The sequence below is a fragment of the Musca autumnalis genome, unplaced genomic scaffold (genome assembly GCF_047663935.1).
Source record: "Musca autumnalis isolate F117 unplaced genomic scaffold, ASM4766393v1 scaffold_1, whole genome shotgun sequence".
NCBI classification, from domain to species: Eukaryota; Metazoa; Arthropoda; class Insecta; order Diptera; family Muscidae; genus Musca; species Musca autumnalis.
In genome coordinates this window covers 215,425,791-215,441,885 of record NW_027411644.1, presented here as the reverse complement: position 1 = coordinate 215,441,885, position 16,095 = coordinate 215,425,791, and the positions used below count along the sequence as shown (strand labels likewise).

Sequence of the window (16,095 nt, the reverse complement as noted above, 5' to 3'; positions counted from 1 at the left end):
GTAAAGTGTGGTACTGCCGAGGTAGAGCTGCTTAATGTGTACATACCGCTGATGAATAGCTGTGCCCGGCGTTATATGCCCGATATTAGTTCGCTTTTAGAGGGCAACAACCGTCGGGTGCTAGAGGCTTCAATGCTCATCACGAGCTTTGGCATTCCGTCCTAGGTAATGACCAGAGGTACAGCGCCGGCTGAGCAAGTTGATAGCTCCATGTTTTGCACGGTGAATGAAGACGCTCCTACGAGGATTAGAGGAGGAATGTCACAGCTGGCCAGATATTACCATTTTGTCACCAGGTCTGATAAAGGACCTATTCTGGCAATCCGTCATTTCCTTCAGCTCAGACCACCTCCCTATCATCGTCTCCGTAAACAGATTTCATAACTTCTGAACGCTGTACGTTCCTGAACCATGGGAAAGCTGATTGGCAAGGGTTCAGAGAATTTACCAATCACCGCTTCAGAGAATTGCCCACTCCCTTAGATCCTCGGGTAGCTGAGAAAACTTTCCGGTATACATACCTGCTGGTCGAATACTCGAAATAAGGCCAAATTTCCCAGCGGAGGCGACAGGACTAGCAAATGAGCGTTAGAGAGCTTACTCATGAAGTCAACAGGTTAGTAGGCGGAGTAGGTAGTAAGCGGAAAAAGTGGCTAGACCACCTGTAGCAATGCAAAATTGGTGTAGGATTAAGTAAATTGTGGGCAACGGTTAAATCACTCTCGAATCCGGAAAAGAAGTATGAGAGAACAGCAGTTACTTTCAACAGCGTGACAGTAACTGACCCAAAGAGGTGCGCGTGTTATTTTAACTGGCAGTTCATAAAGCTCCCCGAGAGTGATAGGGCGAAGAGAAGTGTGCTACCGCGTATAAGAAGAGCCCTTCCAGCCGAGGAGCTACCACCACAATTTACCATGAGCGATGTTGCAGATGCCATCCGAAACTCGAAATCATCCAAAGCGTTGGGCCCGCACCGAATATCGATGGTAATGCTTAAGCAGCTGGATGAACCTGGAGTTGAGTATTTAACAAGTGTTCTCAACCTATCGTTGGCCACCCATGTTGTACCGGATGCCTGGAAAATTGGCAGGGTGGTCCCGCTACTGAAGCCTGGCAAGGATGCCAGCAGAGGTGAATCGTACAGGCCGATTTCACCCTTGTCGCCAGTAGCAAAGATCCTAGAGGCACTACTCCTCCCCACGATGAGAAAGTGTTTTCCAGTTGCCCAACATCAACATGGATTTCGGAAAATACATAGTACTACAACAGCATTAGACGCCATATCCACACATATCAGTAGAGGACTGGACCAGAAAAGGCCGTGCGACCGAACAGTCATGGTGGCTCTTGAACTATCGAAGGCTTTCGATACTGTCAACCATGCCAAGATGTTCGAGGATAAAGAGAAGACTACTTTCCAGCCGTGTTAGAAACGTTGGGTAATCAACTATATGTGCGGACGCCAGTCGTTTGTGGAATTCAGAAACAAGAAGTCCAAACCCCGTAGAGTGAAACAGGGAGTTGCGAAAAGAGGGGTGATATCTTCGGAACTGTTTAACCTCTACCTTTCTGAAATTCCACACCCTCCAGACGGCATAGAGATCGCGATGTATGCGGATGATTGTACCATCTTGGCGTCGGGTCCCGTCGTCGATGACATATGTGATAGGGTAAATGTACATACATAGCTGACTTAGTGCAGTTCTTCCATCTGAGGAATATGAAAATATTCGCCGCTAAATCCACTGCCACACTGTTCACCACATGGACGGCTGAAATGAGGTTCCCACTGAACATATTGGGCGATGGTGCACTGATACCGACCCTTAAATATTGGGTGTAACGTTCGATAGCATATTTAAGTCGTCCGCGCATGCCACAGCTCTTTGCGATAAGATCAGAAGTAGGAACAAGGTGTTCAAGTCGCTGGCCGGCATCACTTGGGGAGCTGACAAAGAAACCTTTTGACCTCCTACAATGCAATAGGCCGGTCCGTGGTAAGCTATGCGGCGCTAGCGTGATCTGCAAAGGTTAGCACTACGCAGTGGAAGAAGATTCAAACCCACCAAAATGCTGCCCTGAGGACTGCAACAGGGTGCCTCCGCATGACACCAGTGGACTATGTTCATGTGGAGACGAAGATTTTTACCGGTGCGTCAACACAATAAGATGTTGTCGATACAGTACCTGCTTGGGTGTTATCGCTGTTACGATTTAATGGACAGGCTTCCTCCACCCAGGCACGTCAGGAGAGATCTTCATGATCTAGAGAGAGAGGTCCAAAGGTATAAAAGAGAACCTCTAGACCAACGAGCCTATAAGGCAGAATTGTATAGCATTCACACTGATATGGTTGCGTGGGCAGTACAGAAATACAGTGTGAATGCCGTACTTGGAGACCACATCCCATCCATCGCAGCAGAAGAACGCCAGCTGCTAAGGCAAACACCAGTGGTTTTAGCCCAGTTAAGATCCGGACCATGCAGCCGCCTCAATTCGTATTGGGACCACACGATACACTGCATTTGTTTAACTGCCAAGCTAACCCCACTCACCTGTCTCCTGATTCCTTATGGACGTAACCAGTCCATGTTGCAGAATTCTTGAATCTGGATACAGAGGAACCTGATAACTGAAGTAATACACGAACGAACACGTCCACGTTGCTACAACAACAACTATAAAGTTGTTTAAAGTTGACTAAAAGTCGTCTATAAAAACGACTATAAAGTCGTCTATAAAGACGACTATAAAGTCGTCTATAAAGACGACTATAAAGTCGTCTATAAAGACGACTATAAAGTCGTCTATAAAGACGACTAAAAAGTCGTCTATAAAGACGACTATAAAGTCGTCTATAAACACGGCTATAAAGTCGTCTATAAAGACGACTATAAAGTCGTCTATAAAGACGACTATAAAGTCGTCTATAAAGACGACTATAAAGTCGTCTATAAAGACGTCTATAAAGTCGTCTATAAAGACGACTAAAAAGTCGTCTATAAAGACGACTATAAAGTCGTCTATAAAGACGGCTATAAAGTCGTCTATAAAGACGACTATAAAGTCGTCTATAAAGACGACTATAAAGTCGTCTATAAAGACGACTATAAAGTCGTCTATAAAGACGACTATAAAGTCGTCTATAAAGACGACTATAAAGTCGTCTATAAAGACGACTATAAAGTCGTCTATAAAGACGACTATAAAGTCGTCTATAAAGACGACTATAAAGTCGTCTATAAAGACAACTATAAAGTCGTCTATAAAGACGACTATAAAGTCGTCTATAAAGACGACTATAAAGTCGTCTATAAAGACGACTATAAAGTCGTCTATAAAGACGACTATAAAGTCGTCTATAAAGACGACTATAAAGTCGTCTATAAAGACGACTATAAAGTCGTCTATAAAGACGACTATAAAGTCGTCTATAAAGACGACTATAAAGTCGTCTATAAAGACGACTATAAAGTCGTCTATAAAGACGACTATAAAGTCGTCTATAAAGACGACTATAAAGTCGTCTATAAAGACGACTATAAAGTCGTCTATAAAGACGACTATAAAGTCGTCTATAAAGACGACTATAAAGTCGTCTATAAAGACGACTATAAAGTCGTCTATAAAGACGACTATAAAGTCGTCTATAAAGACGACTATAAAGTCGTCTATAAAGACGACTATAAAGTCGTCTATAAAGACGTCTATAAAGTCGTCTATAAAGACGACTATAAAGTCGTCTATAAAGACGACTATAAAGTCGTCTATAAAGACGACTATAAAGTCGTTTATAATGACGAATATAAAGTCGTCTATAAAGACGACTATAAAGTCGTCTATAAAGACGACTATAAAGTCGTCTATAAAGACGACTATAAAGTCATCTATAAAGACGACTATAAAGTCGTCTATAAAGACGACTATAAAGTCGTCTATAAAGACGACTATAAAGTCGTCTATAAAGACGACTATAAAGTCGTCTATAAAGACGACTATAAAGTCGTCTATAAAGACGACTATAAAGTCGTCTATAAAGACGACTATAAAGTCGTCTATAAAGACGACTATAAAGTCGTCTATAAAGACGACTATAAAGTCGTCTATAAAGACGACTATAAAGTCGTCTATAAAGACGACTATAAAGTCGTCTATAAAGACGACTATAAAGTCGTCTATAAAGACGACTATAAAGTCGTCTATAAAGACGACTATAAAGTCGTCTATAAAGACGACTCTAAAGTCGTTTATAATGACGACTATAAAGTCGTCTATAAAGACGACTATAAAGTCGTCTATAAAGACGACTATAAAGTCGTCTATAAAGACGACTATAAAGTCGTCTATAAAGTCGTCTATAAAGACGACTATAAAGTCGTCTATAAAGACGACTATAAAGTCGTCTATAAAGACGACTATAAAGTCGTCTATAAAGACGACTATAAAGTCGTCTATAAAGACGACTATAAAGTCGTCTATAAAGACGACTATAAAGTCGTCTATAAAGACGACTATAAAGTCGTCTATAAAGACGACTATAAAGTCGTCTATAAAGAAGACTATAAAGTCGTCTATAAAGACGACTATAAAGTCGTCTATAAAGACGACTATAAAGTCGTCTATAAAGACGACTATAAAGTCGTCTATAAAGACGACTATAAAGTCGTCTATAAAGACGACTGTAAAGTCGTCTATAAAGACGACTATAAAGTCGTCTATAAAGACGACTATAAAGTCGTCTATAAAGACGACTATAAAGTCGTTTATAATGACGACTGTAAAGTCGTCTAAAATGATGACTATAAAGTCGTCTATAATGACGACTATAAAGTCGTCTATAAAGACTATAAAGTCGTCTATAAAGACGACCACAAAGTCGTCTATAATGACGACTATAAAGTCGTCTATAATGAAGATTATAAAGTCGTCTATAAAGACGAATATAAAGTCGTCTATGAAGATGGCTCCGAAGCTGTCTATGATGACTGCTAATCGTATATGAAGACGTCAAACAAATAATCTATGAGAAGTCTAAATGTCATTTATTAAGGCGTATAAAAACTAGTATATGAAGACGACTAAAAAGTCGTCTACGAAGGCGATTATAAAGTCGGGTATGAAGACGACTATAAATTTGTCTATGTAGTGATCTGTGAAGACGACTATAAACTGATCTATGACGACGACTATAAAGTCGTTTATGAAGACGACTATAAAGTCGTCTATGAAGACGACTATAAAGTCGTCCACGAAGACGACTATAAAGTCGTCTATGAAGACGACTATAAAGTCGTCTATGAAGACGAATATAAAGTCGTCTATGAAGACGACTATAAAGTCGTCTATGAAGACGACTATAAAGTCGTCTGTGAAGACGACTATAAAGTCGTCTGTGAAGACGACTATAAAGTCGTCTGTGAATACGACTATAAAGTCGTCTATGAAGACGTCTATAAAGTCGTCTATGAAGACGACTATAAAGTCGTCTATGAAGCCGACTATAAAGTCGTCTGTGAAGCCGACTATAAAGTCGTCTATGAAGCCGACTATAAAGTCGTCTATGAAGGCGACTATAAAGTCTTCTATGAATATTACTATAAGGTCATATATGAAGATGACTATAATGTTGTCTATGAAGTTGTTTATAAAGACGACTATAAACTCATCTGTGAAGACGACTATAAAGTCGTCTATGACGATTATGTAGTCGTCGTGATAGCCACTATATAGTTTATTGTCTTTACATGACTTCCACAATCCATGTTTTTCCCTTTCGTTTTTGGTCATTTTTTTGGTAGTAAAATGTCAAGGGTAACATTTGAGAAGAGATTCGCTGGAAGAGAGCTTGCATACGATAAACAACCGACGATAGACATTTATCTCTCTCTCATTCGTCCATTTCAAATGTATTTATGTTCTCATCAATTCGGACCTTTTAGTTTCATTTAATCGTAAATTTTATCTCGTACCCTTTATACACAGACAAGCATTGTCATGTGTGTGTGAAGTAAATGTGAGAGAGTGGATTCAAATTTTCATGCCTTTATCTATTTTTTCTATACATTTACCTTTACCGTAAGCGTCGATAGCAATAACAAAAAATGTTTTTACTTTCAAATTGAGTGGATTGTTGTCTGTGTGTGTGCCTTTGGGGGGTTTCGTGTCATGAGGGTGGTAATGGGTGTAGGAAAGCAACAATTTTTCATTACTACAATTCAACGTGTGGAGTAGGAGGTGGAAAAGACGTCACCACTCCTAGCTAGGGTTCGGGTTATTGTTGTTGTTGCTGTCGTTGGTAGAGACAACACAATGCATGCAAGTGTGTTTCGTTTGTACTACATTTTATTCAAATTATTCGCTGTGCCTGCCCGGAATGGGAAAACTTAGAAATGTGTATGGTGTTATGGCAGAGTGAGTACTGGCAGAAGGCAGCTAAAGATTTACTGCCAATAAACACCTGCTGAAAGACTCTTCTTAATAAAATATTTTCTGTAAGCTGTGTGAAATCAACTTCAACAATGTCGTCCATGGTCGATTCCTCTGCTCGCATATAAAGACTTCAATATTGTCGTCTATAAAAACCTCCATCATCTCGTCTATAATGATTCTCATCATCTCGAATATAACGACTTCCATCTTTTATAAAGCTTCCCATCGGTTTTTTCTGTAAGGACTTCCTCAGTTCTATAAGGACTCCTATCCACTCTTCTATAAAACCTCTCGTCAGCTCTTCTATTAATCCTCGCCTTAGAACTCCTAATCAGATTCCTTTCAACTTGTCTTGTGCCCTCGTTTGTACACATCCGATTTGACGTTTACTCAGAGTCGGAGTTCTCATTGTATATTGCTAAGGAAGTTCTGAAATACCACAACTATTGTTGCGGGTAGACATGTATAATGGTTATTACCAAACTCAACACTTCCCTACTTACCTTCCATACATAGTTTTATGCATGCGAGCGAACCACCAACCATACCACCAGACACTCAAAACCAAAATCCACCAAGTGGTTGTTAGTCAACAAATACATTCAACAATTGACTAACAGGAAATACAATCTTCAACAACCTAGAACAAGAAGCAGCCACTTCTCGTTGTGGTAGCCCCCACCCACCGCAATTGTGTGCGGAAACAATGTACCGTGGTAATTGAGAATTGAGTTGAAAATTCAACAATTGTGCTTCAAAACTTCATGGAAAACCAACACACCGCACGGAAATGATTGATTATAATAGGTGGTGGTTTTTGATTGTTATGAATTGACTTTTCCCAGACAAGGCAAAAGTTTGTTTTGGCATAACTTTGTCGGCATCAGTTGAAAAGTGAAAAATTAATTATCCGGAAAAAAGTATAGAAAATATTGAAAAAAGCGATTATTTCTTTTGGATAAGTAAGTTGCAAGTTACAACTTTTTAACGATAATTTCGGCAGTGGACAAGCATTGCTTCTTTGATTACGCATTAATTGAATTTGGAATCTTCTCAACATCCGTGGTTTTAGCCAAAGGACTTTTAACAGATGAAATCATACCAAGGGCTTCTAATGGCAATATGTTTGCTGCCTAATGATAACCACAATCATCGTGGGAATTCCCAGCATAGACATAAATGTTTTATGCAAATTTACACATACTTACATGGGATCTAAAATTATTTGTGATTTGTTGTCCATTTTAATCTCTTTTCCGAAATCCCAGACCTCACATTGATACCATTTCGAGTAGTTCGTAGTTGCATTCATGTATACTCCTGTACAACGTATGTATGTCGACAAACAACTTATCAAATTATTTACAATCCATTCATTTACATATGTACGTTTGGACATACAAATGTAACCATATAACACTTCAATTCGATATCATAAATAATGAGGTACTATCTTTCATGTGGTATTTGATGATTTATGACAGATATTAATAGCTATCAAATAAGCATACGTGCCAGTTGTACTTATTTTACGTTAATGTATGATTTGCAATTTACGATACCATGACCAGTTTTGCTTTCCTTTTTCCTTTTTTGGAGGAAAACTATTTATGTAGCTCTAGTTCACGTACTCATTTCAAGTGTTTCCAATAACATATTAAATGAGATGTGGTGGGAAATTCCTCGAAAACTTGTATATGTACAAAATGTGGAAATAAAAGAGACGAGAATATGGTCCATAGAAGCACCCCTTTTTCATAAAGGGTCTATAGAGGCACCCTTTATCCAATAAAGGGACTATAGATGCACCCTTTCTTTCATAAAGGGCCTATAGAAGCGCACTTTCTTTCATAACGGGCCTTAAAAAGCACCCTTTCTTTCATAACGGGCCTTAAAAAGCACCCTTTCTTTCATAACGGGTGTATAGATGCACCCTTTCTTTCATAAAGGGTCTATAGAAGCGCACTTTCTTTCATAACGGGTCTAAAAAAGCACCCTTTCTTTCATAACGGGTCTAAAAAAGCACCCTTTCTTTCATAACGGGTGTATAGATGCACCCTTTCTTTCATAACGGGTGTATAGATGCACCCTTTCTTTCATAACGGGTGTATAGATGCACCCTTTCTTTCATAACGGGTGTATAGATGCACCCTTTCTTTCACAACGGGTCTACAGACGCACCCTTTCTTTCATAACGGGTCTATAGAACAAACTTCCTTCCATAACGGGTCTATAGAAGCACCCTTTCTTTCATAACTGGTCTATAAAAGCAACCTTTCTTTCATAAAAGGTCTATAGAAGCACCTTTCCTTTCATAGCGGGTTTATAGAAGCACCCTTCCTTTCATAGCGGGTCTATAGAAGCAACCTTTCTTTCATAAATGGTCTATAGAAGCACCCTTCCTTTCATAGCGGGTCTATAGAAGCACACTTTCTTTCAAAACGGGTCTAAAGAAGCACCCTTTCTTTCATAAAGGGTCTATAGAAGCACACTTTCTTTCAAAAAGGGTCCAAAGGAGCACCCTTTCCTTCACAAAGGGTCTATAGCAGCACCCTTTCTTTCATAAAGGGTCTATAGAAGCACCCTTTCTTTCATAAAGGGTCTATAGAAGCACCCTATTTTTCATAAAGGGTCTATAGAAGCACCCTTTCTTTCATAAAGGGTCTATAGCAGCACCCTTTCTTTCATAACAGGTCTATAGAAACAACCTTTCTTTCGTAACGGGTCTATAGAAGCAACCTTTCACACACAACCGGTCTAAAGAAGCACCCTTTCTTTTATAAATGGTCTATACAAGCACCCTTTCTTTCATAACGGTTCTATAGAAGTAACCTTTCTTTCATAACGGGTCTAAGGAAGCGCTCTTTCTTTCATGAAGGGTCTATAGAAGCAACCTTTCTTTCATAAAGGGTCTATAGAAGCACCCTTTCTATAGGGTCTATAGGATTAACCTTTCTTTCATAACGGGTCTAAAGAAGCACCCTTTCTTTCACAACGGGTCTATAGAATCACCCTTTCCTTCATAAAAGGTCTATAGAATCATACTTTCTTCCATAAAGGGTCTATAGAAGCACCCTTTCCTTCATAGAAAAATCTTTAGAAGCATCCTTTCCTTTCATAAAGGGTCTATAGAAGCACCCTTTCTCTAATAAATGGTCTATAGAAGCACCCTTTCATTCATAAAGAATCTATAGAAGCATCCTTTCCTTTCATAAAGAATCTATAGAAGCACCCTTTCTTTCATAAGGGGTCTATAGAAGCACCCTTTCATTCGTAAAGGATCTATAGAAGCACCCTTTCATTCGTAAAGGATCTATAGAAGCACCTTTTCATTCGTAAAGGATCTATAGAAGCACCCTTTCATTCGTAAAGGATCTATAGAAGCACCCTTTCATTCGTAAAGGATCTATAGAAGCAACCTTTCATTCATAACGGGACTAAAGAAGCACCCTTTCATTCATAACGGGACTAAAGAAGCACCCTTTCATTCATAACGGGACTAAAGAAGCACCCTTTCTTTTATAAATGGTCTATAGAAGCACCCCTTTTTTTCATAAAGGGTCTATAGAAGCACCCATTCTTTCATAAAGGGTATATAGCAGCACCCTTTCTTTCATAGGTTAGGTTAGGTTAGGTTGAAAAGAGGGGCGAATATAAGAATCGCCACATGCCCGTATGGGGCATACACTTAAGCCAGTATAGGCCTGTTGTGCGCTCTAATTTCGGAAGCCTAAGGGGAATAAATTTTTTATTGCTTAATTTATTGAAAAGAAAATAAATTTATCAGTTAAGAAATTCTGTGCCATTGACATAATCTCTTAAGTTTTTGAACTCGCTTGCCCTAATTTGGTGGAGTTCTGGTATAGTGTTATTTCCTAGAAATTGGTTTCTTAGCGTCGCGAAGGCTGGGCAATGACAGAGATAGTGTTCCAACGTTTCGTCGTCCTCTCCGCATGCTCTGCATTCGCTGCTTTCTGCACAACCGATTTTGTGCAGGTGTGCTTGTAGCCCTAGGTGTCCTGTAAAGATGCCTGTCAGTCTACTAATGTCTTTTTTACTCATTTGCAGGAGTTCCTTTGTTTTATCCTGGTCTGGGTTTCCCCAGAGGATTTTTGTATTTTTCCCTTTCTCTTCAGTGTTCCAGAGGGATGTATGGGCGTTTTCTGCCCATGCTTTTAACTCTAGACGCGTCGCTTTTAAAGGCTTAGCATTATCTAGGCTTATCGTAGCTTGCTCTCTGGCTTGCCTTGCCAAGGAGTTGGCTATCTCGTTACCCCTAATCCCTTTATGTCCTGGTACCCATATAATGTTAACAGAACCATGGTGGGAGTAGTCGTTGATTGATTTTTTACACTGCAGGACAGTTTTTGATTTCACCGTCTTGCTTGTTATTGCTTTAATTGCTGCTTTACTGTCCGTTAGGATGTTTACAGTGATTGGCCTTGTGTTAGCTTTAAACCAGTTCAGACACTCTGTGATCGCTCGGATTTCGGCCTGTAGGATCGTATTATGATCCGGCAGTCGAAGGGAGATTCTAGTTTCCTGGTCTTCGATATATAGACCCAGACCCGTTCTCCCCCCTAGAACGGCCCCATCTGTGAACCCACAGCTTCCAGTTGGCATCCGTTCTAGGGTTCCATCGATCCACATGTCCCTGTCTGGTATTAAAATTTCACACAAGGCGGATTCAATTGTTTCAGGTATACGGTCTGATACAATATGATCTATTGACTCACCCGTTGTAACCTGTAATATATTTTGGTGGTATGTTTGGTGGTCTCTTACGATCCACTCGCTCATCGACTTAAGTCTTATAGCTGCGATGGCTGCCTCATACCTTACCTGAATTTCTATTGGGTGGACAAATAAAATTGTCTCTAAAGCCCTAGTTGGTGTAGTCCTCATTGCCCCGCTAATACTTAAGCAGCACGTTCTTTGGACTTTTTGCAGTACTTTTACGTTGCATTTCTTGTCCGTAGCTGTCCACCATACCACAGAAGCGTAAGTTAGAATCGGTCTAATTACGCTTCTGTATAACCAGTGTGTCATCCTAGGATTGAAACCCCATTTTGAGCCTATAGCTCTTCTGCAGGTTGACCAACATCTGTGGGCTTTATTAGCCCTTTCCTGAATATGGTCTCTCCATTTAAGTTTCTTGTCTAGAATTACTCCCAGGTACTTAATTGTTGGAGAAATGTTTATCATCTTATCTAGGAAAACGGGTTCTTCGTAAGCTCCTATTTTCGTTTTCCTAGTGAATAGACATAATTCTGTTTTTTCCGGGTTGACATTTAGACCTCTCGGTCTAGCCCAGTTGTATGCTATTTTTAGAGCCGTTTCGGCCCTTCTACAGAGTATATTTGGATTCTTTCCCCTAAGAAGTATTATAACGTCGTCTGCATAGCAGATGGGTTCAAATCCTTCGTCGGTTAAGTTCCTTAGTAGACTATTTATGGTGGTAACCCATAGGAGAGGTGATAGTATTCCTCCCTGTGGCGTCCCCTGACCAACTTTGTCTCTTTTTGTTACGTCTTGTAGCGCGCAGCTTATCCATCTATTCCTTAGCATGTGGTCTATCCAGTGCCTCAAGGCCCGGTTTACCTGAAACTCGTCTAAGGAGTGGATTAGCGTTTCGGTGCTGACGTTGTTGAACGCTCCTTCGATGTCGATGCAAACTGCGAGAGTATACAATTTCATCTCGAAGGTTCTCTCTATGTGGTGTACTACCTCATGTAATGCGGTTTCCACTGATCTACCTTTTACGTATGCATGTTGTTTGTACTTGAGCATATCGTTAGGGATGTTACTCTTTATCATGGTGTCGACCGTCCGTTCCATTGTTTTGAGTAAGAATGAAGTTAAACTTATCGGACGATAAGATTTTGGTATTGCATAACTTGACTTGCCGGGCTTGGGAATGAATACTACCCTTGCCTCTTGCCAGGCCAATGGAGTATACGCAAAGTTTAAGCAAGCATTGAAAATCTCGACCAGATTGGACGAAATATAGTCCACTTCCCTTTGAAGTAAGGCTGGGAAAATCTGGTCTGGTCCCGCTGCTTTGTATGGTGAGAAGCTCATTATTGCTTCTTTAATCATCAAGTTGTTGATTTTTGGTGCTTCTTCTGATGCATAAGCTATCTCCATCGGTGACACCGTATGTGCCGTAGTACTCGACGGGAAGTGCGTTCTCATCAGAAGGCTTAGAGTTTCCTCGGCTGTTTCCATCTTTTTACCCGTCTCATCAACCAGAAGCTCGGGTTGTGAGTGAGTTTTAGATAGAAACTTTTTAATTTTAGAGACGTCATTCACGCTATCTACCTGTTCACAAAAAAGCTTCCAGGAGTTCCGTTTGGCGTTTCTTGTCATTTTGTTGTATTCTTTTAGTTTTGTTTGGTAGTTGTCCCAGAATACAGCTGCTTTTTTACGTTTTGCCCTATTGTAAAGTCTTCGGACCTCTTTGCCTTTGTTACGAATTTCCCCTGTCATCCAGGGTTTTTCGTAGGCAGATTTCCTCTCTCGAAGTGGACAACTTTCTTCGAAAGACCTTACTAGAGCCTCTGTTAGTTTATTGACATTCCTATCAATATCTTCTTTGCTTAGGCAAACCTCAACTTCTTGCCCTAGTCTATCTTTAACTTGTTTTCCGAATTTAGCCCAATTAGTTTTGGATTTATTTCGGAAAGTTATCGGATTCGGCGGTGACCTTGATATTTTAAACCTAATATACCTATGGTCAGAGAAGGAGTGTTCCTTTGAAACTCTCCACTCATGTACCTCGTTTATTAGATTTTCTGAACATATTGTTACATCTAATACTTCCTCCCTAACTCTGTTAACAAAGGTTGGTGTATTTCCTATGTTAAGGGTTATCAGGTCGTTAGTATTCAAAAATTCTAGAAGGGCTTGACCCCTCTTGTTAGTATTAGTACTACCCCACGAAATGTGGTGAGAGTTAGCATCGCTACCTACTAGTACTTCGTTACCTGTTTGCTTGATTTTCCTCACCAGTTGCTGTAGCTCCGACGAAGGTGGTAATGTCGGCGAGTCGAACGGCAGGTAGATTGATGCGAGGTATATATTACCATTCCCTTGCTTCAACACTGTGGCGTCCGAGGTTGACAACTCTGGGGAGAAAAGAAAGCATAAGTTTTTATGGCATATAATACAGGTCCTCGGTCGGTTTCCTGTATTAGCGTAAAAGAGTTGGTAATTAATGTGGTTTAGTCCGGAAACCTTGTTCTTTACGGTCCAAGGTTCCTGGATTAAACCGATGTGTATTTTACCTTTGTTTATTTTATCCATCAGGGCTTGAGTTGCCGTTTCGCTCCGATGGAGGTTTATCTGGATGACCTCAATCATGAGTCATCCAGTAATCGTGCTTCTTGGGAGTCGCTGATGGCTTCGACCCCCTCTTCGGAATTGCTCGGTGGTTTGTCCTCCTTGCTGGTTTGGTGGGCATCCTCTTCTTCTTCCCCGACTCGTGCCCTTCCAACTTTAAAGGTGACTGCATTACAGATGTAGTACGCCTTACCCTTTGTCTTTGTAAGACTGGATAGTGAGAGGTCGTCAATTCCAACCACAAGGAGAGTGCCATCCTCTTTCTCCTCCCTGTGGAAGACTTCCCACCTCTTCACTTCCAAGGTCTCATTTTGCTTGCCAAAGACCTCGAGCATGCGTTCTGTCTCGAACTTGCAGCCATACCCTTTGACGTAAACCGTCGCTTTAGTCAGATGAGGTATCTCGTCCTTCCTCACCAGCTTCAATTTTCCGCCTTCCCAAGGAGTTGTCACACTGTTGATGACTTCCTCGAGAGCGGCCGGGTTCGCGTGCGGTCCCAAGTGGTATACTAAAAGGTCCCCTTTGAGCTCGCTGCTGACTATTTTTATTGGCCCACTCTTTAGAATGTGTTCCAGTATTTTATCGCTGACCATATTTTCGATGGCCTGCTGGTGTTCTTTAGGTAATCTGCCGGACCCTCTACTGGTATCGATCACTGCATAGCACCTCTCGTCCCTGTAGTTCTTCCTGGCCACCTTGGCGTAAGTAGATGGCGGCTCCGAGCCAGTCTCTGCGCCCATCTTCCTCTTCTGGAAGGCCCTGGGCTTCTTATCAGAGCCCTTGGTACTTCCAGAGGATTCCGCGGTCGCGCTCACCTTCTTCGTGCCCGAGCACTCCTTTTCGCCCTCCGTCGAAGGGTTCTTTGGGCAGTCTCCTTCGCGTGGGTTTTGAGAGGAATTGCTTGGGGCATTTGATGGTGGGAAGCTCATTTTCTTCTTACTTGGTTTGGCGGTATTTTCTTCCTCTGGAGATCTAATCCTCTTCGCCGCTTCCGAGGAAGTGGAGGGATTGTTGATCTCTTTTGGTGCGGCCCGCTGTTTTTTGTTTAGCTGTGCCTGGATCCTCTGGTACCTACGTCTCTGGGCTCCAGTCCACCGAACTTTTTTCTCCGTTGTAAGTTTAGATATGCTTTCGCTTACCTCTTCTACCATCTTGTGGACCTCCTCGTTAACGGGCTTCTCCACAACGGTGGTGTTGATTTTGCAACTGCTGTCTGATTCGGAGTCAGGGTCGCTCCCATCCTCGGATGGCTGGGTCCAGATTAAACTCCCCCTTCGCTCTTTCTTTCATAACGGGTCTATAGAAACCACCTTTCTTTCGTAACGGGTCTAAAGAAGCGCTCTTTCTTTCATAAAGGGTCTATAGGAGCAACCTTTTTTCATAAAGGGCCTATAGAAGCACCCTTTCTTTCATAAAGGGTCTATAGAATTAACCTTTCTTTCATAACGGGTCTAAAAAAGCACCCTTTCTTTCACAAAGGGTCTATAGGAGCAACCTTTTTTCATAAAGGGCCTATAGAAGCACCCTTTCTTTCATAAAGGGTCTATAGAATTAACCTTTCTTTCATAACGGGTCTAAAAAAGCACCCTTTCTTTCACAAAGGGTCTACAGAATCACCCTTTCCTTCATAAAACATCTATAGAAGCATACTTTCTTCCATAAAGGGTCTATAGAAGCACCCTTTATTTCATAAAGAATCATTAGAAGCATCCTTTCTTTTCATAAAGGGTCTATAGAAGCACCCTTTCTTTTCATAAAGGGTCTATAGAAGCACCCTTTCTTTCATAAATGGTCTATAGAAGCACCCTTTCTTTCATAAAAAATCTATAGAAACATCCTTTCCTTTCATGAAGGGTCTAAAGAAGCACACTCTCTTTCGTAAAGGATCTATAGAAGCACCCTTTCATTCGTAAAGGATCTATAGTAGCACCCTTTCATTCGTAAAGGATCTATAGAAGCACCCTTTTATTCATAACGGGACTAAAGAAGCACCCTTTCTTTTATAAATGGTCAATAGAAGCACCCTTTCTTTCATAATGGTTCTATAGAAGCACCCATTCTTTCGTAACGGGTCTATGGAAGCAACCTTTCACACACAACCGGTCTAAAGAAGCACCCTTTCACACACAACCGGTCTAAAGAAGCACCCTTTCTTTTATAAATGGTCTATACAAGCACCCTTTCGTTCATAACGGTTCTATAGAAGTAACCTTTCTTTCATAACGGGTCTACAGAAGCGCTCTTTCTTTCATGAAGGGTCTATAGAAGCAACCTTTCTTTCATAAAGGGTCTATAGAAGCACCCTTTCTTTCATAACGGGTCTAT

The 16,095-nt window shown here is 40.9% G+C and overlaps 1 protein-coding gene across 1 annotated transcript; it reads right to left on the bottom strand.

Annotated features, from left to right (window-relative positions):
- Positions 1 to 13,449: 13,449 nt before the first annotated feature.
- LOC141391078 (uncharacterized) lies at positions 13,450 to 15,019 on the bottom strand. Its single transcript, XM_073963997.1, has 2 exons — positions 13,716 to 15,019; positions 13,450 to 13,556 (listed from the first exon to the last, which is right to left on the bottom strand). Exon 1 carries the CDS (start codon positions 14,919 to 14,921, stop codon positions 13,788 to 13,790), a length of 1,134 nt encoding a protein of 377 aa, XP_073820098.1. The 5' UTR covers positions 14,922 to 15,019; the 3' UTR covers positions 13,450 to 13,556; positions 13,716 to 13,787.
- Positions 15,020 to 16,095: the final 1,076 nt, after the last annotated feature.

Bases quoted from the DNA above. Each gene is read 5' to 3' on its own strand.
- LOC141391078 (XM_073963997.1), bottom strand. From the start codon at position 14,921: ATGGTAGAAGAGGTAAGCGAAAGCATATCTAAACTTACAACGGAGAAA.